The sequence below is a fragment of the Eleginops maclovinus genome, chromosome 23 (assembly GCF_036324505.1).
Source record: "Eleginops maclovinus isolate JMC-PN-2008 ecotype Puerto Natales chromosome 23, JC_Emac_rtc_rv5, whole genome shotgun sequence".
Taxonomy (NCBI): domain Eukaryota; kingdom Metazoa; phylum Chordata; class Actinopteri; order Perciformes; family Eleginopidae; genus Eleginops; species Eleginops maclovinus.
In genome coordinates this window covers 8,270,916-8,297,385 of record NC_086371.1, presented here as the reverse complement: position 1 = coordinate 8,297,385, position 26,470 = coordinate 8,270,916, and the positions used below count along the sequence as shown (strand labels likewise).

The 26,470-nt window shown below is 39.4% G+C and overlaps 1 protein-coding gene across 1 annotated transcript in view; it reads left to right on the top strand.

Annotated features, from left to right (window-relative positions):
* The window catches only part of LOC134859859 (ecto-NOX disulfide-thiol exchanger 2-like), a 148,518-nt gene that overhangs the window by 96,151 nt on the left and 25,897 nt on the right, over positions 1-26,470 (top strand). The window contains exons 4-7 of the mRNA XM_063876605.1: positions 4,298-4,453; positions 14,062-14,268; positions 17,066-17,299; positions 21,043-21,255. Of these exons, the coding sequence (XP_063732675.1) occupies positions 4,298-4,453; positions 14,062-14,268; positions 17,066-17,299; positions 21,043-21,255 (810 nt within the window). The remainder of the gene's footprint in view (positions 1-4,297; positions 4,454-14,061; positions 14,269-17,065; positions 17,300-21,042; positions 21,256-26,470) is intronic.

Here is a 26,470-nt window from a genome sequence, read left to right as displayed (position 1 = left end):
CTAGTGGAGATAAGAATGGAAATGAAGATGCAGACAGTTGACAGGGTGGGATAAAGTCCAAGTTCCAGGAGGCTTAGGCCTGTCTCTTCTTCGGGAAGTATTACCCAGCATGCTCCACAGCGGCTATCCGTTTCTCCCCGACTGCCACCCATCACAGATTCTGCTGAGAGGGAACATTTAGCTGTGGAAATACAGTTTGAGGATGAAGAAAGGGAATGTGTCAAGGCATTAAAAAAGTCATTAAAAAAAGAGCACAACAGTGATAGCCAGGAGCTTATTGTAGTCAAATTTATATTTTCTTCAAATGTAATTCCATGTCTGTGCTCCCACACACGCATGCTGAAATGCAGTTACATTTAACAAACCTCCAGGAAATATTGTATTAGAAATAAAGCACCAAGATGCTTGCTTACCATATGTTTAAATGCGTTATAGCAGCAGCATGGAGCCTACAGTAATGAAGTATCGCGTATAGAGATATTGATTCATTTTTTTAAAAGCCAGTCAAACATTGAGCGAGAGAAAAAGAGATCAAAGATAAACAGACATAGAGACTGGCGGCCTTGTGTGGGCGGTGGGAGAACTAGAAGCCTTTGCTTGATGTTTTTGTTTAAGGGAACTTTCATGATCTCTGAGACTCGGAGGAGTTTCTCACTGCAGACCTCTTTTGCACCGAAACCACTCAAACACTGGGTCACAGCACTGTTAGTGATGAGGCATAAAACATGGCTTCCGGGCTGAAGTGCCATTGTTGCCATAGTAATGACAGAGCCAGAGTAGCTGAAAATCCCCTGAAAGAACAGACTGTAAATAAAATGTCATCTCTGCACATGAACATGCTCTTGGTGTGTTTGTGTGTAGATGGATGAGTGTAAAAATCAGGACTGTTGTTTCAGGTAAATGTTGTAAAGTGGATCCAATCCAAGTTCCGTTGTCACAGTACAAGAAATCAAAAGCAGAACGCTAGCAGCTAAGGCTAATGCTAATGCTATTCATTTAGCATTACTGGACCAATCATACTTTTTACCGTGATGTACTGTACTAGTTTAAAGGTTTATTCATCATCTAAAATACAACATACTGAGGCGAACATGAATGTTTGTCCATACAGCCCACAAATATCATCCTCAGGGTGCGCTATGAAAATTGTACATGTCTTTAGCTAAGTGGCTAGCAATGCTACATTCCCCTCTAAATGTTTAAAAATGTAGTAAAAAAATAACAATCTTAAGTCACCTGTCATTTTACAATTGGTTCTGTAGTAGCAGCAGTCACATTGTGGGATTTTGGTCTACAATTCAGAGCTTGATGGAAACCTGCTTTTGGTTGACGAAAGCTCTAACTCAGCTATCAGTGGAGTTGTCTTTTCCTCAATTTTCAACTTTGGAATGAACCAGATCAAAATCTCACAGTACGAAGGTTCCTTCGAGAACATGAGACATTTTCAGTTTGTGAAAAATGAAAGTCATGCCTGAAATGTCTCAGGGATGTTACATTCAACTGACTCTACTCTGTGTGGAGAACTGTATTTCTATGGGGATGGATTTTTTCTGCATGATTTGACAGTGTCATTTTTGCTGACGAGTGGTGCCTTCGCTCTTTGATTCTGATTGACTTCGACTAAAACGTGAAATGTAGCTTAATGCGATATATTGCTGAATATGTTTTACTTGTGTTGAGCTCAAAAACTGCTCTATTGGTGATATATAATAAGTGGTACCTTCAGTCAGTTTAATTATCTCTTCTAGGACAAAATAACAACAACCAACAGAATATGGCCTGGAATATAACCGCTTTATCATGGTTTTAAATCAAATTTGGGTGAGATGTTACTTATTATAGGCCCACATGTATTAGACTTATGTTTAGACTTGTTTATAATTACCATATTTAACTCTTGCAGTTTTGCATTGGATTAGGGGTTCAACAAATGTAGGTTGTTTTTCAAGACGGGCTTAAACTAATAATTAACACAAACACGCAAGGGTTTCATTTAAAGGGAGTCGACCATGCCCCTAACCAGATTAGTTCTTAATCTGAATACAAACATAATTTGCCCTCAATCAACACATTTGTTGCAGAGCAGCAGAACAAATTTCCTGCTGTATATTTGCCCGTGTAAAGGAACATCAGCTCCGAATCTTATTGGATTACCATAGCAAAGCAAATTGAGCAAAACAGATGAACAAAGTTACAATTCAGAAATGTGCCGGCGTAGATAGGAAGCACAAACAGGTTACTGAGACGTGAGCAGTCAGATCATGTCTGTGGAAAGTATTCTGCTGACCTGAGTTCAGAGTGCTGGAAGCAGGTGAAGCCAGGATTTTACCTTGGAGATTTTAATTTTCTGATGTTTTCCTTGATCAGACAGAGCCTTTTTAAATCCCTTGTACAGACAGTACAAAAGTTAGCACACTAACAGGCACACTGCCAAAGACAGGAGCCCATTTTGACATAAAAATGTATTAGCGATAACCATTTGTATTATTAAATAACATACATAGACACGCCAAGCATTATAATAAACCACAGGGCTTCATGCCCGGTTTATAAATCTCATGCACATACCTCACATTTTCTGAAGACTGGTCATATCCATTCAGGATGTAACACATATTCCCCACCAGTATGAAATGTCAGTGATGGTGAAAAGTCATGCGTGTACAGAGTAACAATAATGTCCTCATCCATTTTCTTTCCTTCTATTCTCCCACTTGGTTTCAACACCCTTCAGAAAATGCATTTGATTTGTTATTGAATTGATGCTTTTTTGTCTTTATTTTTCATACTCTGGTATCTCTGTCGTCAGTGCAAAACCTCAAGCTTTGCCAAACTGAAATGGCCCATAATTAAGCATCAGATTGATGACGCAAGATGTATTCCTTGCTATGGTAGTGTGAAGACATGTCTCATTTTAAACACTTCATCCAGATCCAGATTGGAACTAAAAAAAGAGACCCTGCTACACGCATCTTTTTGGCTGAAAAATGAAATAACTTTGAGTGAAAATACTTTTTTAAACAATTGTAACTGCAGTGTAAAGCAGGTTCTATGTTGCTTCTCTAGTCAGTCGGAAGATCATTTTTTTTCCATATCATTTTCACACAGCACTGCTATAAACATTTAGGTTTTAATGAAAAACAGTAAATCTTGATACGCCGTAGTTATAATTGGATCAGATTTTATGGCTCTATGTCTTTTTTGCTGCTTCACACTCTCTCCCTCCATGTTATCCATCTTTCTCTGCTCCTCCGCCACCTCACCAAAATAAGTAATTCATCGCTCTGCCATCTGAGCAGTGTGTTCATTATCACCTGCCTCCTCTCCCTCTGTCACCTGGCCAAAGACGGATGTCAGGGTCATCAAGAGGAGACAGAGAAAGTCAGTCGAGCTACCACCGTATCGCAGCTCTTCATCTTCATGTTGTTCAGTCGTGTCCCTGAACTTTTTCCGTTCCTCCAACTTCTTTACTGCATAATCAAACTACATCTGTCTTTCTCTGTTGACTCCTCCAGAAAAAGGAAAAAGTTCTACACCAGTCCTCTTGAACATTGCATCAGTGTTTTGTTGCGCTTTCATTTCAGTTTTGTCTCAGTCGAATTTTTGTCACAAATGGGGATGGAGACTTGGCATGCACATAAACACACACCATAATATGTCTGCCGCTGTCTGCTGCAGGTGCAGTGGAGACTCTTGGGAGAGGACAATGTATTTGCATATCAAAAAAAGCCGGGAATGTGTGCGAGATGTGTTTGTTTGTGTGAGCCCAGGTGCAGTCTAAATTAGTACCTCCGAATATAAAGTCTGGATTTTTTTATGGAATTTCTTCTTGATGTTACGGGTCATCATTCAAAGAATAACGAGGAGGAGATGGGGGGGATGGAGAGCAAATTGTGTTTGTGTGAAAGAGAGATTGAGAGATGTAAAGACATGGTCAGGTACAGGGAGTAAGCTTTTAAAAAAATAAATAAAATAAAAATAGTTTAAATATTCATGTTTTTCATCAGATGATTTATTCATAAGTGGCTGATATATTCAGTTATTTATAAACTGCTTCTGTGTCACTGCTGTTGACAGATGAGTTGCTCTGTGTTCCTGGAGGAAGTACACAATGTTAAATGTAACACGAAACAACCCAGCTTGTCCTCACATAATGACAAAATAAAGGTTAGCTGTGACTGAATAACTGTTATGAGACAAAAGCTAATTTCTTAATGTGTGTGTGTCACTGCGTCCTCAAGAGCTGCTTGGTGTAACACGCTTTATATGCTCATCCATGTTTCTCTCCTGACTCCAGATTTTGACCCCAGTCTCGGGCTGATGACTGGAATTACCCCGATAAATCCCATGATGACTGGCCTGGGCCTGGCTCCCCCGCCCCTATCCCAGGATGCACCAGTTGTCAAGGAGATCATCCACTGCAATAGCTGCACGCTGTTTCCTCCCAACCCCAGTAAGTCTCAGCGTAAGGCTCCACTGCTGCTGTAACAAATATTAGCATCGCAGAAACACCGCGAGCGGACTCGTCATCAGCGAGCCTGAAGCATATTTTATTTATCCATGCAGCTGTGTGCATTATCTATGACTTATCTCTGTCCTCACACTCGCACCGCTCAACCTGATATTGTGTGACCACGAAGGCGAATATTCTTTCTTAATGTCAACTTTAATACCCCTTAGTACGGCAGAGCATGGCTGATTTGCTTCCGATTTCATCAGAAAGGAGGGAGGAAGGGAGGGGGTGATTAAAGGAGGTATTAAGGTGTGTATGCATGCAGTCGTTCACTTGTGTGATGTCTGTGAATGTATAATTAGAGGAGTGACCTCTGTTAACACAGAACACAGCGCTGCTGTCTTCAATGTGCCAGAGAGGTAGTGTCCTCCTCTTAGCTCAACTCACCCTTATCGCTGTATCTCTTCCTAATCTCTCTTCAACTGCTCGCTCTACTGTACCACACACATATATAGACCCCTTCTCCCTCTATTTTCCTTCACTCTCTATCATATACTGCAAATCCTCTCCTTACAACCTTTGTTGAAGAGGTCAAATCCACTTAATTAACTGATCACCTCTGAGGCTTCCAGCTAATACTTCCAGTTCAAAAGATCTCTGTCAGGCTCTGACTGTTGCATATGTATACAGTATGTACTAACCAAACGGTAACCAAGGTTCGGAAGAATAAAGGCAGTGCAGTGCTTTACACCATTATTTCTATTTGCCAGCAGGGGGTCGCTGCAAAAAGAAGTCTAATTGTATTAAAGTCCATGAGAAAATGAACTCACTTGATGATAAAGAAGGGTATGCTTTAGGAGGTGCATACCTTGTTATGATGGGTCACTACTTCTGGCGTTTCTCGGTTTTGTTTTCCGTGTTTTATTCTTGGAAATTAAACAGTTTTTCATTTAAAGAAAGTTAATTTATAACATTTTGATAACCTTAAAATAGTATGGTTGTTCAGCTACACCCAACATGCCAGAAACATCCACAAACTAATGGGTGATGTCCACAGTGGCTACAGTACTTCCACTTATTTTAAACATGTATGGTACTCTCTCCCTCTTTTGCACACACATGCCTGGACAAACAAACATGTCTTTCTATGAAGTGTTTGTGAATCAGGATCTGAAAGAAATGGGGCCTTCTGTAACCTGATCTTTGAACTGTCACACAATGGGGTTAGAAAATGATTATGAAAGTGGAAAAGGTCCCTGCTCTCATAATTAAATTGTTAAATTGTCGTTATTACTTAAAGCTACAGTACTCTCCCCTGCGGGCCATTGTAGGTGATTCATGGTAATTGGTCTAATCTTTCCACTCGGTTCTGAAGGAATAAAATAAGACATTTTCTTGTAATTGCAAGAAAGCTATTCGACTGAACCAGAGGAGCAGCATCTGTTGTTATACGAAATGACAGGTCAGGAAAAGTTAAACAGGCAGAATCATATAAAACTGAGCAATAGAGGAATGGAAAGTGGAATTAACACCATGCCTGGTTCTGAGATTAGTCCCTCAGGGGCCGTAGGCCTTCTTACAGGATTCCAGCCCCCTTATTGCCCTCAATAAAATGCCACTGCAATTCATACCAAGATGCAGCGTAAATGTATTATTTCCTATTTCAATACATTTTTCAAGAAAGCAACTAAATAGGACAAGGGGATATGACCATGTATGCTGTGTAATGATTTTTCTATAGCATTTATACTTGTGTTGTTTCTCCTTTGATATCTCTATGTGGGGCCATTGTGGGTAATGTTGCAAAGGCATTATCAAAACTGCTTAATGAAAAAAACGGGGTTTATTGTACTTCTCATCAATGGGAGTGAACTCCCTTGATTTGTCCAGCATCTAAATTACACCCCCAGCTGGTTTCTATCATTTATATGGGAACTTTAAGCTTTTGTAATCACTTTTTGGTAAATCTAAAAAGCCATAAAACATTCAGTAAAATCATGCTTGTGTACATGACAGTGAAGAGATCATGTATGTATAGAATGGCAGTGGGAGAAAACGGGACTGTAATTCTGGAGGGCAGCAGATGTGGATGTTGAGTTTTATCATTCCATATTTCATTTGATTAAAAATGCCATCCTGATATTATTATTGTTTATTCTTATCATATTTAGGCCCTAATTTCAATGCTATTTTAACATTTATTTTTATATCCACCTGTGTCAATAAACCAGAATAAAACATAACTCAATTCCCTCACAATTAATTTCCCATTATAATATCAAAATATATTAATTTTGCAGAATAGACAGCACAAATAGATTTCAGAAAAAGAAAACCTTTTCTTCACACTTGAATCCTGTTAATAATTAAACATGATCCATTGTATTCACTCCCTGTGGGAGGAACTGTCTCCCCTTTTTTGGATAAAACTGTCTGTCTGGAGGCTTTTACACGGCTGTCAACCTAGACTGTTAGTGAGAGCTCCCCTTTACAACCAGCATGGGAGTCTGCCTTTGATACCAAGTGTTTTTGAGTTCAGTTTTCCCCCCTATAATAAAGCATCACTGTCACAGTTCACTGCAGACAGAAAAAAAGCTATCCAAAACAATAAATGAACGAGTATTTACCACCCACCTTTCGGCCATTTCACACTACTGATCATAGATGAAAAATAGCATACTTATACAGAGTTCATTCGATTCCTGAGGCTGAAATCAGGTGTCAAACTGCTATCTTCTCCACGATAGAAAACAAAAAGCCGTCACAAGCACATTCCAGTGTGAGCACTTTTGCGTTTTCTTTTTACCCTTTTTGTCTTCATTCAGGAACAGGGTAAAGTAAGCCTTGGCCTCAAGAGCCCTGTTACTAAAATGTATTTTTTACAATGCAAGCCTTTACTTGAACCCTCTGAGTCTTTTTATTGTGTATCTGACAAAAGATTTAAAAATACACAGCTAAGGAGCTAAAGAAAGATTTTGTCACACTCAGGGGTTCATATTGGATGCAGCTCATACACCGCTGAGGTTAAGGACTTCTTCTCCTACGGGCCCCTCTCACACACAAAACTTAAGCACTCATGCTTCTTGTAAATCACTTTGGATAAAAGCATCCACCCAATGGTGTGTTCAGATATAATGTGGGCCACACATTAATCTGCCTGAAAGAAATCTCTCAACTTAACTCTTCCCTCCACCTTTTCTACAATCTTCACACATTTTTGAAACTTTCCTGCCAGTTTCATTTCCACTGACCTTTTCTCTCATGCAATCTGTCTCCCTCTATTCATTTCCTTCCTTTTTTTGTCACTTTTAAGGCAAGAAGCATGCCATAGATGAGAAAGTTAGTCTTGAGAGGGAGTCAATTTACTCCCAACATGAAAGAGTAGCACTTTCTTCCCCCTTTTAAAAGGTGCCACTGTCGACTTCTACAATAGAAGGTGAAACCAATAAGAAGACATTCCTTTGTACAGCAGCGAGTTTAAAGGGGAAAAAGGAAAAGTGCCATCTAAATAACAGCACTTCAGGGTAGGATTTAACGCGGCAATTTATTCTAACAGATGGGAAGACGTTGATCCAGAACCAAGCGGAGCCATTGAGGAGATTTCTTGGCTCACTGGAAGGTTTTTACTGTAATTGAGGCCTGTGGGGTTCTTCTGAGGGGGTCACAGCGTGATAAAGCTCCACCACAGGGGACAACACAGGGGGTCACAATAGATAGTTGACATGCGTCTTTCTCTAAATATATTCCAAAATAAAGGAATACCATTGGGTGTTTGCGTATGATGTGTGTGTGGGTGGTACAAAACATTGGAAAACGTGGACAGAACGGCTTCTTTCAACTAGAGGATGATTGTGAGTCAGTGCTCTATTTTCCTAAGGTATCTGTTATGTGTTCAGCAGGCATTAGAAGTGCATGTGTATGTGTGTGTGATGGGCATAGAGGGCAGCAGGTTGCATATGGCTGCTATCACAGGAAGCAGGACCCCCAGCTAGTCCACCTCCGACAGTGCATGCAGCGCTCTCCTCATTGACCTTTAACTGTACATCCCTGAAGCTCAGCCTCTCTCCTATCTTTCATGCTTAAACATATCTGCAATTGACCATGTTTTTACCTGCCTATCATGACTACTTTTGTTTTTGAAACTCTCAATTCCTTTTTTTACTGTTTTCCTGTTTATTACACTTTATTTACCCGTACACACTACTTTATAATATCTATATTTAATATATATATTTGCAGTAAATTAAACTACAGATTCTACCATGACTACTTAAAACTATTTTCCCAAGCAATTAAACTGTAAAAAGTATCATCAAACAATATCCTCATTCAAAATGTTAAAGCACATACATTATCACAATCTGAAAGTACCTATAATTAGATTTTCATGATTGCAGTTGTTCATTCTTTATTAATTTTGTCTTTTTTTTAAACCATTTTTTGACTTGTATATTACTGAATATATATTTTTGTTTTAAACAGATTTTTATTGGTTTTCAACAGAAACACAAAATATACATTTTGCCATCATATCAGTAACAGAGATAAATAAAATAAAATAAAATGTTGCCATCCATCTATCCTTAGCAGGCAAATCTTCCAGTTAACTGCCCCCCATCTGCCCCCGCAGTGCAAGCAGGCACCCTCCTCATATTGCTCTATATACACACACATCTCCCATTAATGTAGTCCCAGTCACATCAGCATCCCACAATAAACAGTGATACATCAAGCAGTAAGTGCCACACTGTAAGAAAAGACCCTTACGGATTTATATCAGGTAGCCGTGGCCATTGTAAGGAAGACTGGCCCCTCATCACTAGATGAGTCAATTCGTCAGGTAGATAGTTGAGCAGAGGAGCCCACACTTCACTAAAGGACCCCTCATTACCCTTCACAACTGCACTAAGTCGTTCATGGGGGAGGACCCGGAATATTTCCCTATACCATAAGGTGACAGTAGGTGCTTTATCATTGATCCAGTTAATTAAAATACATTGTCTGGCCAATAGTAGTAATTTGTCGCATAGTTTGAACTTCAAACGGGTTAGACGTCACCTCCTTTGAGGGGAGGCCGAGGATGAAAAGGCCAGGGTCCCTCTTCACCTTTGCTTGAAAGATGCCACTCAGTTCCTGTGAGATCGTTCCCCAAAATCTTTTTATCAATTTGCATTGCCAGAGAAATGGTAATATGTTCCTACCCCTCTATGACACTTGTTGCACAGAGGCGAAACCTGACGGTCCATCTTATTTAGTATGTAAGGACTCAGGTGTAGACGGTGTAATATTTTATAGTGTGTCTCTCTATAATATTACTGAATATTAACAATTGAACTGCATTAAGGCACTAAAGTTGATCTCTCGAGGGAAACAACTGTTTAAATCATAGTAATAAAAGTGTTAACTCTGTGTCAGTAACCACAGTTTTGTTTCCAAACAGTGTTCTTTAAATTTATCTTCTTTACCTAACAGAAAAACCCCCAAACTTGATTTAACTTTCTACTTCCTCATGACTCCCACACACACACACACACACACACACACACACACACACACACACACACACACACACACACACACACACACACACACACACACACACACACACACACACACACACACACACACACACACACACACATTTTTGTCCCCTGTTCTTTAATGCTGAAGACCTACATTTCATTCACTGCTTCGGGGGAATTACTTTGTGCGTGTCTTTAATGGTCATCATTTCCTCCAGCTCTTCTACTTTTTCATCGATGTCAGGCTTGTCTTTCTGTAATTACCCTCAAGTAAAAGACCAAAGATGCCCTTCAGAACCCTCCTGTCTACGTGCCTACATTTCTAAAATGTCCCCATTATGGATTGCATCCTCTTTCAAAGCCACACATTTGGTAATGCAGTCACATCTCCAATGTGTCTGGGAAAGAACTGTTGATTTTTAAAGGCAGGCTTTTATGAAGCAAGGATGTCAGCTAAATGTCAGATTGTTGCTTTGTTGTCCTCCTCGCTCATCAGCCAAACCCTGTCATAAATTGTAATTTAACGCTGAATCATGCAATGAAGCGCGGCATGTTTTTAGCTGACTGCAAAGTTAAGGCAGGGAAACTATCACCTTGGTGTTGTCCTAGCAGTAGTGTGTGTGTGTGTGTGTGTGTGTGTGTGTGTGTGTGTGTGTGTGTGTGTGTGTGTGTGTGTGTGTGTGTGTGTGTGTGTGTGTGTGTGTGTGTGTGTGTGTGTGTGTGTGTGTGTGTGTGTGTGTGTGTGTGTGTGTGTGTGTGTGTGTGTGTGTTTTCTGACTTTGAGTATGCCAGTGAGAGTGAGTATGTGCATGTTCCAATTTAATGCCATCATCATCGCCAAGGTCAGGGGACCAAGGCATTTGGGCCATGTGCCAGAGCAAGCTGTGACATGAGGAGGACAAAGCCATAAAGTACATTTGATGTGTTTTACCATAACTTTGCTACAGGCTCTCCAGCACTAAAGCTACAGCACTGGATAATGACTCCTCTTGGGCCTATAATTTAAAATTTCATGTCCAACCTTTGGAGTACTGAGAGAAAAATACACTATATCTTTTTAGAGTTTAGCAGATGATTGATGGAAAGTCGCCTGAGTTGGGCCACAGCTTTATAGCCATGGGAAAGTGGTTTCAGCCACTCAAAGTGTACATGAATGAGTCCTACATTTCTGCTCTGCTTGAGGGACTGAACTGCTGGATCCAATTTGATCGGTGAGTCAGCAAACGTCACTGTACTTTTATATCTGCTGCTGTAAGAATGGGATTTTCTGTGTTAAAAACTGTGTTGAAACATATGGGTACAACTTATTGAATATTTCCAAGTACAAGAACATGTCAAGCTGTTGCTTTCACAGCTGTTGCTCAAATCTCCAACATTTAATACTATAATTGTTAACATCTGTTATAAGCCTTGTATTAAGTTTTACTATTGTATCAGGGGGGTATATTTTATAGTAATGATTACATTTATTCAGAGAGATGTTGATTCAACTTGCAGTTACATGCACTTGCTGCTGTCTTATATCAATGTGGTAAACCAAGAGGTTTATCTAATATTGTGCACATTATATTTAATGATATGCCAACTTAAATTGAGTTATGCATCAAACCATATTTCCTAGGTTGGTATAACGTATCACAACCGTCAGCATAAATACTATGTGGCAAACAGGTTACGGTATTTCACTTTTTTTTATGTGAAAAAAAAGAACTGAACACTAAGACTTGATGCACAATCAACCTTATTGCTACCATTGAATCCCAAATGGTTTAGCATTAATCAAATTCCATGTTTCCCTTGTGCAGACTAAACCAGTCACTCATATTATTTGTGGCAAACCTCATCCTTCTGAGATTACATCTGTAAACATTTGTCTTTATTCAGTCAGAAAGGTCTTTCACGGTTCAAACCATCGATACAAAAGGATCAACCTCTTTTGGCCAGAGGGATTTGATTTCTATGCTACGTAAAGCATGACACGATTATCTCTGTAATATAAAAATGATTCAGGCATATTGTTCCCTGTTATTGCTTATCATTCTACATTTCCATCATGGTTTGGTCAATCCTTCCCCTACAGTTTATCTCATTATTACCCTGTAAGGCGATGGACTGCTTTCTTCACTGAGCGTCAGGCTCATTCTTGTAGTGAGCAAAGATTCTGTTGTGTTGATAACTGGCCTCTGTTTCTTGGGCTGCCCTGACATGCTGATAGTGGTTGGCCTGCACCCAACTGGAATTAACCCAGCTAATTTATGGAGGAATATAGACAGGTGTTCATGTGAAGTAGACATTAGGGACTTAGCGCTGGGCAGGTTGCATGTGATTACAGATCATGAGAGGGCCTGCCAACTACCTAAGTTAAAATGTCCAGCCAGGGAAATCTTCTCAGTGCAGACTATCAGCCAGGTTAAAAACATTGAGACTGTCCCCCTCCCCGGCCATATTATTCACAAATGATCTTTACCTTTACATGTGAATCACAAAATCTCATTAACATCCCTTCCACTGACGGAGTCCCACGAAGCTCCTGATAAAGCCTTTTAAAACTAAATACCTAAGGTAATCACAGTTGTATCCCCACACTATCCATCCACAGGTCACCAACATGTTCTGCTGATAATATAACTATATGTTTGCCTTCTGTATTTCTCTCTTTTATATTTAACCTCTTCAAAAAATGGAATTCATTTCCATTGCTATGATGACAATGAGACCGAGCTGTATGTGCCTGTAAAGGCAGATGATGATTCCCAAATTATGCATTTAGAGGCTTTTTGTGTCTGCTCTAAAACTCAGTGCCATGCACTTTCCTGCTCAGCCAAAGTCAGCCTTTTTTCAGTATTTTCCATCCATGCCCTTATTCATGTTTTCGTTTCATTCTATTATTGCGATTGTGTTGTTGGCAGGCCTGCCGTGTGCTGTACTATAAGTCTTCGGATGGTTAAAAAAACTAGAATTTTCGCTATATCAAGGAAACTTGACCATATTAAGCCAATTTTACCTTCCATTCATTGCTCCCTATTCACGTCAGATCAGCTTTAAGGTGTTTCTGAGGAATTCTAGTAACAGAAAAGTGTGTTGCCCAGGTCTTATCTTCCAAGCGATACCTGGAAGATTCTCGACATATTCCTGGATCCGCATTTTTCTAATGTGTGAACAATCTATTCATGATATTTTTATCATGACTGTCTTAATAACAAGTATTTTGTTTATTTTGTAACAGTTGTTTCATGTCTTGCCATCCTGGGAGATGTCTCCCACCTCTGTTGCTCCTAATGGTTTCTAACTTGTTTACCTCTTACCAGGGGGTCAGAAATACATGGAAATAATATAATTTTCCCAGGATAATTATGAATTCATATGTTTCTTACAGAACATTCCTATGGCTCAAACATGTCATGTAATGTGGCTTAAATATAGAGTAATTTGAAAGCACTCACTTTGATGTATTTAATGGCCATGTAACATGGTTGTATATAATGTTCATGTAATAAGACATATTCATGATTACCTCTGCTGTTACTGCCTCACACTAAAGATGTATTTATACATTCAAAGGCTTATTTTCTGTCTTGAATTCAGCTTTTTGAGGATTTTTATTGAACAACAAAAGACAAACGAGTGCTTGCTATTTACATTTTAGAGTCAAAACATTGAAGCAGTTAATATGTTGGTTTGAGTGTAAGCACTCGAAACTACAAGCATGTCACAACTTATAGCAGATATTTGGATGCTGATTGTCAATCCTAATGATGAATAATAAAGTGAAAGACAGACAGAAATATACAGTATATAAAGAAAATAATTGGCTTCATTGGAACAATGCAACGCCAAACCAGCCCAATTTCCTTTCCAATTTCAAGTCCAGCTTACTGCTCTAAAAACCCTGACATATTGTGACGTCTTTCATGACTCAAACCGGTCTTAAATGTGATGCTGTAGCCAATTATTGACGGCCAATAAACCAAATATTTTCTATGTATTTCCAGGATGTTAAATTCATACTGTGTTAGGTGAAGACTACATTTATTACTTCAATTGAAATAATTTTGTCTGTTTGCTTTTAACCTCCATGTTTGACAGACCTTCTACCTCCAGCCACGAGGGAACGCCCTCCAGGGTGTAAGACGGTGTTCGTTGGCGGTCTGCCCGAGAACGCCACTGAGCAGCTCATCGTGGAGGTCTTTGGACAGTGTGGGGAGATTGCTGCAATCAGAAAGAGCAAGAAAAACTTCTGCCATATTCGATTTGCTGAGGAGTTCACTGTGGACAAGGCTTTCCTCCTCTCTGGTAAGATGTCTTACTCTAAAAACGATGGTAACTCTTACCCAAGTTTCTAAATGCTCAAACTCAATAAAACTGTCATGTGTGGTATTGGATCATGTGTTTTTATTAGAGAAAGAACATTTTGTGTCCAATAAACCCCTGTCAGTTTTTTTTTTTTTTTGCCATATATTCTCTGTGGTGCAATGAAAACGCCAACAAAACTCCAACCTTGTTTCTAGGTATGTATTGGTTTACATTGGGCTGAAAGGTCAGAGGATAACAGCTTTCTTTCTTAGCCACCTGGACAATATTGAATCTGTAGAGACTGCTTGTATTGTCATTCCACTGCTATCAGTGCCCCGGGCGCTCCTTCACCTGAGGTGCAGGAAGAATGATGAGCTGTTAACCTTTACTCTGATGGAAATGAAAGGGCTGATATCTATCATTCAGCACTGCGATTCTCCAGCCTCACACATTCACTCGGGACCGTGTGACAGATGGATGAATAGATGGAGGTGTGGATGGACAGATAGATGGAAAGTTTGCTGCACTCCGTACAAATTGTTTGGGAGTGAACAACACTGGATATGTAGTTGGAGAAATAAAGAGTCATGTGTGAAGGGAAACCCAAATGAGACAGAATGGAAAGACTCAGCCATGATATTTTTTTGTAAAAAACAAGACAAAACATTTATCATTTCTACACTTCTAGCTATATTTGTACCTTGTATTTTCTGCATCGGTGATACATTGGTAAAATGACATGACTTAAAACATTTATATGCAGCTGTTGTTTAAGTTGCATCATATATTTTATGGTCTTAATACATATCGTTTTGCACTTGGGACATAAATTCTCTTTTGCGCAAACAGAGTTAATTAGCATAAATCCTTTATCGCAAATACAAATATCCTCTATCGTATAGGGATTCATTTTTGAAAGGATTTACAGTTGCAATAATGTTACATACAGTACATACGTCATCAGACAAGCTCATGATTTAGATATATTCCCAAAAGGACCTGCATTTATTTTCTCCAATTAAGGAAAACCTCATGAAAATCTCACACACCATTTGAGAAAAACGTTATAGCATGTAAACATAATAGAAACCTAAAATTCAAGTATCAAAATGAGCATAGTATGCCCCTTTTCACCTTGTGATACAGAGCAAAGCTGCAATAAAAACATACATGAACTCAAGTCACATTCAGGTAACTTCAATTTCGCTTTTTCCTTTTACAAAATAGGAGAATACTCCCTTGTAACGACTGTGTTTACATTCTTTCATACTCTGTGATAGAGAAAAGCGTTTGCAGTTAGCAGAAGGTTCACGGGAGACGGCTTTGCTTGATATGTGTTGCAGAGAAGAAGACGACTACTATACAATCTCCACAAGCTTCGGAAACTTGTGTGGGGTGTGTTTTGGGCCACCACACACATGTAGTATTTTCCAGGCCTTTATTTCATTTGCAGCCCTCTTCCTTTTGCAGTTATTCCTACACAGTACGTTTAAGAGTTGAAATCAGAAAGGCTAGGGATCAACAGAATATTTTTGCTCAAATTTGATTGAAGCATCTTCACCTCAATATACCTTTTCCCTAAAGATTTCTGTACCTTTTCATACCACCATTTTTGTATCATTTGGAAATCCTTCTGCTAATGGTATGCTTCTTTAACTGCTCCTTGAGAGGAAGGGTACGCTCTGTTTATCATGTGACACCAGATGTGATTTTGTTTTATTTTATCTCAGTCCTGCAGCATCTTCTGCCCAGATGCCTTAAATCTCTCCATGTGAATTGCAGGCCATATATTCCCTCTTCACAAAGCTCATTTAAAAGACCAGCCACTGCAATAATACCCTCTGAATTATTTATTGTGTATGTGTGTGTGTGTGTGTGTGTGTGTGTGTGTGTGTGTGTGTGTGTGTGTGTGTGTGTGTGTGTGTGTGTGATTCCATCTACCTCTTCCCTACAGAAAGATTGGAGCTATAAGTCCATCTATTAGCCAGATGACAGACCTGTGTAGCTTTCTCATAAATACTACTTTCTCACACACACATGCACTCGGCACACTAAGGTCTCCCTTTATTAAATATTAAGGCAAGCCGAGAGCAGAAAAACAGATTGGGGAGAAACAACCCAAAACTCACATCCGTATCTCCTGCTCACACCCAAAACCAACTTTTATCTCCCCTTTCCTCCGATGAGAGTATGTTGATGTTTTTGGAGTGGAAAGTCTGGCCCAGGGCTTTCTTAGCTTGTTCCTAGTGTGTGAGTTAACACTGTAAACACCCCAGCCTCTCACATATCACTCCACCAATCAATTAACAAAACCAGTGTGACTGCTCTTCACACCCACACACAGTGTCAAGTGGGAGGCCGTGGGGTGATGCAGGGCTACCACTGTAGTTACTGTCTCACACTCATGTACATAAAGAACAAAAAGCTTTAGTGACTCAAGGACTCAGCTTTTGTCTGCTTATGTATCGGTCTATACACCTGGCGAGTAGCTGCACGGTGAGAACAAAGAGGACAGATGTAGATTTCTATCTGAAGGCAAATGAGGACAAATTGATCAATTTAACCTTGTCAAGTAGACTTGTGTGTACATACGTTTGTGTGTGTGTGTAACCTATTATCTTCCTATCTGTGTATATCTGCCTATTTGTGTCAAAATAGGTGTTGATGGAAATTGATATTTCAAGCTGTTATCACGCTCATCCGATCGATTAAATGCCTCAGCTTTCTTTCATGTCCTCTGTATCTAATCCCCAGATCTTACAATTTTTACTTACAGACCTGTCCTTGTTCTCCCCAGGTTACCGTATCCGCTTGGGCTCCAGCACAGACAAAAAAGACTCGGGCCGCCTCCACGTGGACTTCGCCCAGGCCAGAGATGACCTGTATGAGTGGGAGTGTCACCAGCGCATGTTGGCCAGAGAAGAGAGGCACCGGCGCAAAATAGAGGAGGATCTCCTCCGGCCGCCCTCTCCTCCTCTCATAGTGCACTACTCAGAGCATGAGAGCAGCCAGCTGGGAGACAAGATCAAAGGTTGGTAGACATACATGAAACATGCAGACACACTGAGTGTATGAAGAGCATGCAATCCCAGTGGCAAGGTAAAAGAAACTTGGAAAATATGGAACCATCTGAAATGGGCTTTAAAGATTCAAAATAATGCAAAAATGTGCAAATTGTCATTAGCCATGCTGCTGGCGTGTCTTTACGGACATGTCAGTCAGACGATCACCCACTTAAGTTTAGCCTGAAATATTTCAACAACTATCAGATGGGTTGCCATAACACACACTCATTACACACACTCTTTTCTACAGTCCATGGTAAAATGCAGGCATGAGCCTTTGCTAAAGCGCTGCTGTGCCTAAGAACACCTTCTCTCTTGAACTAGCATGGCTGTCTACACAGAAATTGTTTATGCTGCGTCATCTGACTCACACACATCTGACAAAACAGCTACACTGAATTTATAAATTGTCCAACCGTCTAAACACCAACTGTCTATTTTTGGTATTTTTCCGCACGTAACCACAGTGATTGTAACTTACGCTCCTTACCTGAAAACATAGGGCTGGTGCTGCTGCGCCACTAATATGCTGCTTTCAATACATCTCCTCAGACACTGTTTTAGTCATGTTGTTTGAAGAATTTAAACATTGATATTAAAATGGGCTGCCATATAGCTCACTTAGCAGAGCTGGCAGTCCATATTCTGGGGCTTGGTCCCTGTGTGGAGGACAGGGGTTTGCATCCAGCCTGGGCTGCACGTGTCTTCTCCTCTGTTTTCCCACTTCAACATTGTCTGTTCAATAAAGGCACTGAAAAAAAAGATAATCAACAATTCTGCTGATTCTTTTTATGATGATTGACTCGCCATATAATCACTGCAGTCATAGTTAAAATCAATGGAACCAAGTGCAAAGCAAAATGAACTCCCATAACGGGATGAAAAAAGGTTCACATGTATTTGGAGAGAGCAGTGACAGTATTCTAAATACACATTTCCCTTCATCACATTGTCTGCAGACTTTATCTTTTGACTGTCTTATACTTTTACTTCCTACTGAGAATTTAAAAGGGACTTCATACAAGTTAATCGTATACCTTAGCTGCAAGGAACTGTTAAATATTTAAATGTGGTTTAATGGTTGAGGTTGAGTATAGTTCCATATTCAGAGAACGTATAGGCAGAGGGTGTGCTGAAGGGGCTTGTGAGAATATTGTTGAGCCATTTAAATTCCTAATGCAATCGAAAATGTGTGGCAAGAGATTCCTTGTTGATCCTTATTGACATTATTGTCCTTAACCTTTCCTCTTTACTCTAACATTAAAGCTAGGAAAGCTTTGCCTGGAATATCTCGAGAGATCCACTTGATCTGGAGTGCTGATAATTTGTTTGTAGATAAATGTGATGCCTTTTAATTCGAATACCCGATAACCTGCTAATTGACCACTTAACAACCACCATACCCGTCTATTTTTCAGAGGAAAGGTCAATTATTTCTGAACTTTGCATACATTTTATAGTGCTTGGACAAACTTTAATTCATTGATATATTCACACTTATCTTGGAATATGTTTGAATAAAAATAAAAGTAAGGCTTAACAAAATGAATTGAGTCATTGAACACATTTTTGCTAAAACAAAACAACACAATGTTCTGGGATGCAACAAAATCTTTGTCTTAAAGCTGCTTACAAAGCTGCAGGGAAGTATTATCTCATTGTCTGGTAAAATGTTCTACATCGTTCTCTGCAATGTTCACTCCCTTCTGTTTCTCGTCAAAATAGCTCTGATTTACGAATAAAACGGTAAGCACAGAGAAAGAAAGAGGCGACAAGTTTTTTAATGGCGTATATTTTTCTGACAAACCTATGTAGTACAATTTAATATCTTTGGATTTGTGTTAGTCATGCTTCAGGTAATGCCTCAGCTAAAGACGAATAAAATGAAAATCTGAATCTGTCTGTCCTCTGGCCATAGGTAATCAGGTATAACTAATAATACTCCAGATTGTGTATTACTAATGCAGCTGCAGGGATCCATGTATTACGAGAGCGTGCCCATAAACCAACAGGAACACTTTAGGGATTCACAAGATAACACCTTGATTCAATATCTAGTGTTGTTATACACCATCATTTATGCAAGCCATCTGATGGGCTTGTGTGTGTGTGTGTGTGTGTGTGTGTGTGTGTGTGTGTGTGTGTGTGTGTGTGTGTGTGTGTGTGTGTGTGTGTGTGTGTGTGTGTGTGTGTGTGTGTGTGTGTGTGTGTGTGTGTGTGTGTGTGTGTGAGACTGTGTCCAAGACTGTGTCTAAGTGCATGTGCATCTGTGTATGTGTGTGTTTAGGACAAACAGAAAGAAATTAAGAGCATCTGCAGAACCTGCTTCAAATTAATATAAACCTTCCCAAGCTGCTAAATCTGTTAAGAAGCTAAGTTGTGTGTGTGTGTGTGTGTGTGTGTGTGTGTGTGTGTGTGTGTGTGTGTGTGTGTGTGTGTGTGTGTGTGTGTGTGTGTGTGTGTGTGTGTGTGTGTGTGTGTGTGTGTGTGTGTGTGTGTGTGTGTGTGTGTGTGTGTGTGTGTGTGTGTGTGTGTGTGTGTGTGAGACTGTGTCCAAGACTGTGTCTAAGTGCATGTGCATCTGTGTATGTGTGTGTTTAGGACAAACAGAAAGAAATTAAGAGCATCTGCAGAACCTGCTTCAAATTAATATAAACCTTCCCAAGCTGCTAAATCTGTTAAGAAGCTAAGTTGTGTGTGTGTGTGTGTGTGTGTGTGTGTGTGTGTGTGTGTGTGTGTGTGTGTGTGTGTGTGTGTGTGTGTGTGTGTGTGTGTGTGTGTGTGTGTGTGTGTGTGTGTGTGTGGAAGATTTGAGGTCTTTGAATGGGAGCTTTTTCCGTCCTATGCTCCTCTGACTTGCAAGCAGCCCAGTGAGACAGCAGAGGACAGGATAGAACAACCTAAGCTTTGTAAACAGCGTCTAAATCACTGTGTTCACTTTTCCTGTATTCGTTTACCAAAGATATGTATAGCAAAGATGAGAGCTGATTGATTTTACCCAGACTCTGTTTTTATTTAACCTCCAATTATTTTATGTTTAGAATATACAAACAAATATGTTTTCTTCTAATTATTTATTCTCTCCTTTATTTCCATAGTTATTTTCGTCTCATCATCTCTATGTCCTCATTCTTTCTACTCTGATAATCCTGTACACAACGCAGAATACAAGTCCAATAGATGTTGCTTTGACAGCTTGTACAAACACAAAGAAAATAAACAAACATTCATTCATTATTTTTGCGCAGTTGAAATGATTTTTGCTTCTTGTCTTGTTTTGTGAAAGTCTTTTCCTGTGCGTAGTACTTCAGTTGATGTTAAACTTGTTGCTTCCTGCATTTCTCTGACCAAGAATTGGTTCCAGAGTAATTTCGCAGGGGCAGCGTTTCCTTGCTCCTGCTGCCCCTAACTCTTTCCTGCTGTCCCTTTTTTGCCAGATACAACTTCAGTTGGCAGAGGCTGTTATGTTATTGCACTTCTGTGGTATCGATTTTGGCCACATTTCCTTCTTTTCTTACCAACCTATTCACCTTCTACTTCTCTTCTGTCTTTGTCAAATGACTGTGAGTTTTGGAAGATGGCCCTTTTTTAACCTGTCTTCTGTAGACTCCTTTCTAAATTACTTCTGCCAAGAAGACAGTACATTTATTGAAGGAAATTTCCTTTTTATCTGGCAATGCTCATATTGACCCAAACCTTTCTTCCTCAGAGGACGGCAAGTTTCCTGAAGCAGTGCGTGTGCTGTTGACCTGGCTGGAGAGAGGGGAGGTCAACCGAAGGAACGCCAACAACTTCTACTCCATGATCCAGTCGTCCAACGGCCACATCCGCCGGCTGATGGGCGAGAAGAGTCAGCACGAGAAGGAGGTGGAAGAGGCCAAAGAGAAGTTCAAGGCTGCGATGATCACCATACTTGGTCAATGTGAGTCTTCCTTGGTCACCACCCCCTGAGAATAGCTCGCCATCCTACAGGATTTACCATTCAGTTATTGCTCTACACCGGTAACAGGTGCAATCGACCAAGCTAGGCTGCAGTAATTCCCATGACACTTTGCAGTCTGCCGTTTTATCACAGGTCACCGCTCTGTACACGGCATATCAAATGCTCAAATACCCAGAGAGAAATGCCATGACATAAATACGCTCTACCCCACACATTTTGACAGATACATGTAACAACAAATTCCCTCTATTTATTTATCTCTTTAACACACACAAACACACAGAGAGAGGAATACTTTACAATGAGGATATTACTTGCAATTTTTTGAAGGACACTATGTGGTTCCAGGACAAACTGAACTTAATAACACTTAGTAAGACACAGATAAACTTGAGGCAGATTATATCTTTCTGAAGACAGATGAAGTATGAATTTTTTTTATAATTAACATCTTGAAGGCAAGGCAAGTTTATGTATATAGCACCTTTCTACACAAGGCAATTCAAAGTGATTTACAAAAATGAAAGACATTAAGAGCAATAGTGCAGCTGAAAACGATGGGCTGGGAAAAGTGGGCTGTAATGACTTGAGACACATTGTCAGTACTTCTTCTTCTACTACTGCTATCTAACTAAGCAAAGGTATCCTGGCAGTTTGCGGCAGACATACAATTGGACAATTCATTCATCATACATTTCCTAAATAAATGCTTGAATAAAGTAACCCGGCAATAGACTTTGAAACTTGACTTAACATTTTGGTGTTATGCTGACTGACAGCTGTTTTTCTTTGACGGCAGGATTGATAGAAAGCGGCAGTGACTTTGGTCCACGATGTTGATGAGATTGACATAGCTGTTAGTCAACCTACAGACATTTTCCGCACTCTTAAATTGACATATTCATCTGATAATTGAAAGAAATGAGGTAAATTACAGCAACTTCTGTGTCAATTGAAAATGATGTAGTTTAGACAGATACAAGCCTTGCTACTAATTGGTTTGGGTTGGAAAAAATACCTCTTCTCCCTGAATAAATGAAATGAAACTAAATGGAAATTGAGTCTGATTATCAAGCTGCTGATGCTGAATGATACCACATGAGACCGATAGTGCTTGGTTAAAAATAATTGCCAGTGCACATTTATTCATTAGTCAGTGATTTATTAGAGTAAACATAATAATATGAGGTAACTAAGAGAAGATTCTGATTGGAAGTAACAACCTCAGTGTCAAAATACGCAATAATTACACTTTACACATGAATTACATTGCACAACAGGGTAACCTAATAAACAGTAAGGCAGGTGCAGAGGTGTGACTGAAAGTTACATTTTAGGCCATCCTCTGATTTCCCTTTACCTATAAGAAAACAGTTTTAAAAAGCCTTTTGTAATAACCAATGTAAATAAAATACTGTATTCAGCGTATATAAAAACATCCCTGGGGATACAATGTTCCTTTTCCATTCGTTCAGGATGTTTATCTTGATATAACACTGCCTTTCCGTACACTCAACACACTGTTCTCTTGTTTCCATTTTATCTGATGCATTGCAATGTTTTCAACATGTGTTCCATGACAAAAGGCACAATAAACCGTGCATGGGGAGTTAAATGGCATGAAACAACAATAGTGATGATCTGTCATCTGAGATGCTTGATGCATAATGATAAGCATGCTTGTGTTGATACCTGCACACATCCTACAGGTTTTGAAAGGGCAAATTGAAGGGTGTTACAACCTCCTAGGACTTTCTCTTTCTTTGCCTCTCTCTCATTGTATGTCTTTATTCCTCTTTGTCAGTCACCCTCACCCGTTTTCTTCCTGTGTTTCTCTCAACTACATCCAACACAATAATCCATAAAAACATGTATTTCTATTCATGAGTTTGTCTTTCGCTCGGCGTCCACCCATGCAAATGCCAACGCTGAGATTGAACTCCCATGAGGCAGTTTTGAAAACCACACCTGTGAACAAAGAAACATCCATATTTACCAGGCCCTGCTTTTGTCCGAGAGTGCCAACCAAGGACACGGTATTATAGGCTTTCCTCTGTCTGTCACTTTGAAGAGAATTACTTTTATTGACATCGTCCCTGATTAAATTTACTCAACGCCGTAGCAATAATGCATGTCATTCATTCAGATTTAGGATCTGCTACATGATATGACGTAGCAGTGACAAAAACACTGACAAAACTAGTATGAAATTACTGTTCATTCATACTTTGCCTTTGGATATTTCAGATGCTTTGAGCACATTTGGAGTCATATGGACCAGCTATACCACACAAACAATGTTTACAGGTGGACTGAGTCAGATTCCACCATTACTTATAGCTAGCAGACAACATTTCCGGCCCCGAAATCACACCTAACAAGTATTATCCATTATTGTACTTTTATATATATTGGCACCACTATTAGGTTGTCCCGTCTGGCACTGCTTCTAAGGCATTCCTCCATTTGATCAAGCGCTGACTTCCCATTTCACACCTGTTTCAGCTAACTGGCCAGGGAATACAAGACCTTGTGGCTGTGTCCCTGTTAGCACGGAAAATGAAAAACCTGACGGGGAATATCGCTGCTTCCACAGGCTGTGTCGTGGCCCTAAGCACGCTCAGTTTCTGGCATGTCTTGCTAGGCTTGACTGCCCTTTTATCAAACAAATAAGGAAGTTCTCCTGGGTGCTTTGCTCTCACCAGAGAGATTGTTTCTCCACTCGATGCTTCGAGAGAGGAGGAGGAGGAAAATCCGAGTCAAAGCATCCTCTTCTTCTGTTACAGCCATTCTACTGCATTGGAGAGAAAGGATGCTCTGTGTTTGGATTTGGTCTGTATGCCCCATAATGTCTGCAGCCAAGGCATATCCCACCAGTAGGGTTAGCCACCAAAACTAGAACAGTTGGAAATCAGTTGGATAGATTATTTTCTGCCATATTGGAAAGAAGCCGTAGGAGTCTATATTTTATTGATGTAAATAATTGAGCTCCATAGCAGTGCCAAGTATAAAAAAATCCTGCCAATAACACATGAATAAATCTAACATGTAGGTGGAGCACTAACATATACCTAATTTGTTCGCATGGGAAGACATATTAAACCAACATAAACATACACAGGATTGAAACCCTATTTTTACTCATTCCCCATTGACTAATGAAACTAAATTAATCTTAGAAGTTATTATTTAACGCCAACAACTAAAATTAAGTTTATTGCTAAGTTAACACAAACAGGGAATTTACTTTGGTGAATACCCGGTGCCTACAGTACATAAACAAGAAGAAAAAAAAGAGGCACTATACACCCACATACAAACACAGACAATGTATACACATTTTTCCTAAGGCTTAACTATCATTTCCAATATAAAAGGTTCTATATACTGCCATAACAAACACAGGCTCGTTGGAGGAAGATGGTAATATCAATACCTTAATCTGGCTTCGAGCTGATGCAGCCTTAACCCTGGACATATCAATAGTAGGCAGGATGCGGTATGTGATGGTGGCAAAATGCATTGAGTTCTACAGCAAGCTTGTTGTTTTTGTGATGTTATTGCATTGAGTGATGGAGGGAATCCATCCAGATGAAATGCTGAGTTCACTGTCTTGAGCTGTAGTCTAACAAGATATCCTCCAAGTGCCTGGATGGTCTCTCCAGAGGAGGAAGGAAAGCCGCTAGTCAGCAAAAAAACATTAATAGAGTTTATCTTGGCATCTTATGAATGCTGAAGTATTTATGATTCTAAATTAAGCCTGCTGGCTTGGACAGCCATCACATAGGACATTTGCCACAGGTGATTAAAGATTGATACACATTGACTGAATCAGTTAGATGCTGAATAGCAGAATATCCACACAGAGAACATGTTTCTTTTGTTTTGTTTCTTTTGGTGGGTCATTTTTAAAGGAATGTTAGGCTGAAGCCCTGATGATTATTACAGATTGCACTGAGAAATATAATTTGCATACTTATTTTCTGAAAAGTGTAATAAAGGAGCTGATTGTAAACATTTAACCATGTATATTCATTAGAAGATCATGCTTCAAATATGAAAAAGCCTTTGATATGTCATACTGCATATTGTTGTCTTCAATGTCTAGGCTCTTGTTTTATCAACATTTTCCTGATCTGAGCTGCGTTTCCTCCTTTTATCCAACAACAAGCAATGTGGGTTGTGTGTTGCCTTATTGTATATGACAAACAAAACACTATAAAATGCACATTTACTTCTGTGAGTGTCATTACATAAAGAGATGACTGAGACTTCTCATAGCTCCCAACTGCAATATGCTGTAATTTAACATTTGGCTTGTAAACATTTTGCACATTATGTCCTATATCCCAAATGACTCTCAAAATTAGAACCAGATTTGCTATAAACCATATTGTGTTGTGTCACACAGAGGATATTGCTTCTTTGTTTAGAAGTTTGCTCCTTTTGCCTTAGAGAAAACTATAAACATGATGTAGTATTCTGTTGTTTCTTTATTTGCTTTTGAGTCAACCTACCATCTGGTTTTTTGCCAGAAACATTGTGAGCTTTCATGCAATTTGCAGTCAAAGAACAACGTCCTATTTCAATTTTAGTCTCTTTTAACACAATATAACTGAAAATCTAGACTGATACAACATGGAAAATGCAGTTTAGGGGCCAGAAGATGCTGTAAATGCTTTTATAGGATGGATGTTACACTGTACAATATCTAAAAATGAATGTGAAAATGACTTGATTATGCTCCACTAAGCATTTAAAACTATAAATCGCAGAGTAGGGTTTTTTTTAATCTTTTCTATACTCTAATTAAACAGATTAAAAAGGACAGTATTCACATTTAGCTCCTAGCATTTTTCCTTAGCAACTAAACTCTCATTGGACTTAATAATAATCATAATCATAATCATAATAATCATAATCATCATCATTCTGTGTCTTTAATAATTACACCATTTTAATATATGACTCTCTCTGTAGAAGACAGAGTATTAATTATTGGTTTGCCCGTTCCAGGTATACGTATAGGTGAAGAGAATTAGAAATCTTTCTGTCAGTAGGTGGTACAGATTATAGATCCACAACACGGTAAAACATTTTTGCTTCTCATCTACTTGCATAAGTACCTCGCTCTTCTATGAATTATAAATAAATGTTGAACTTTGAAGAACAAAACAATGCCACACACAGTTTC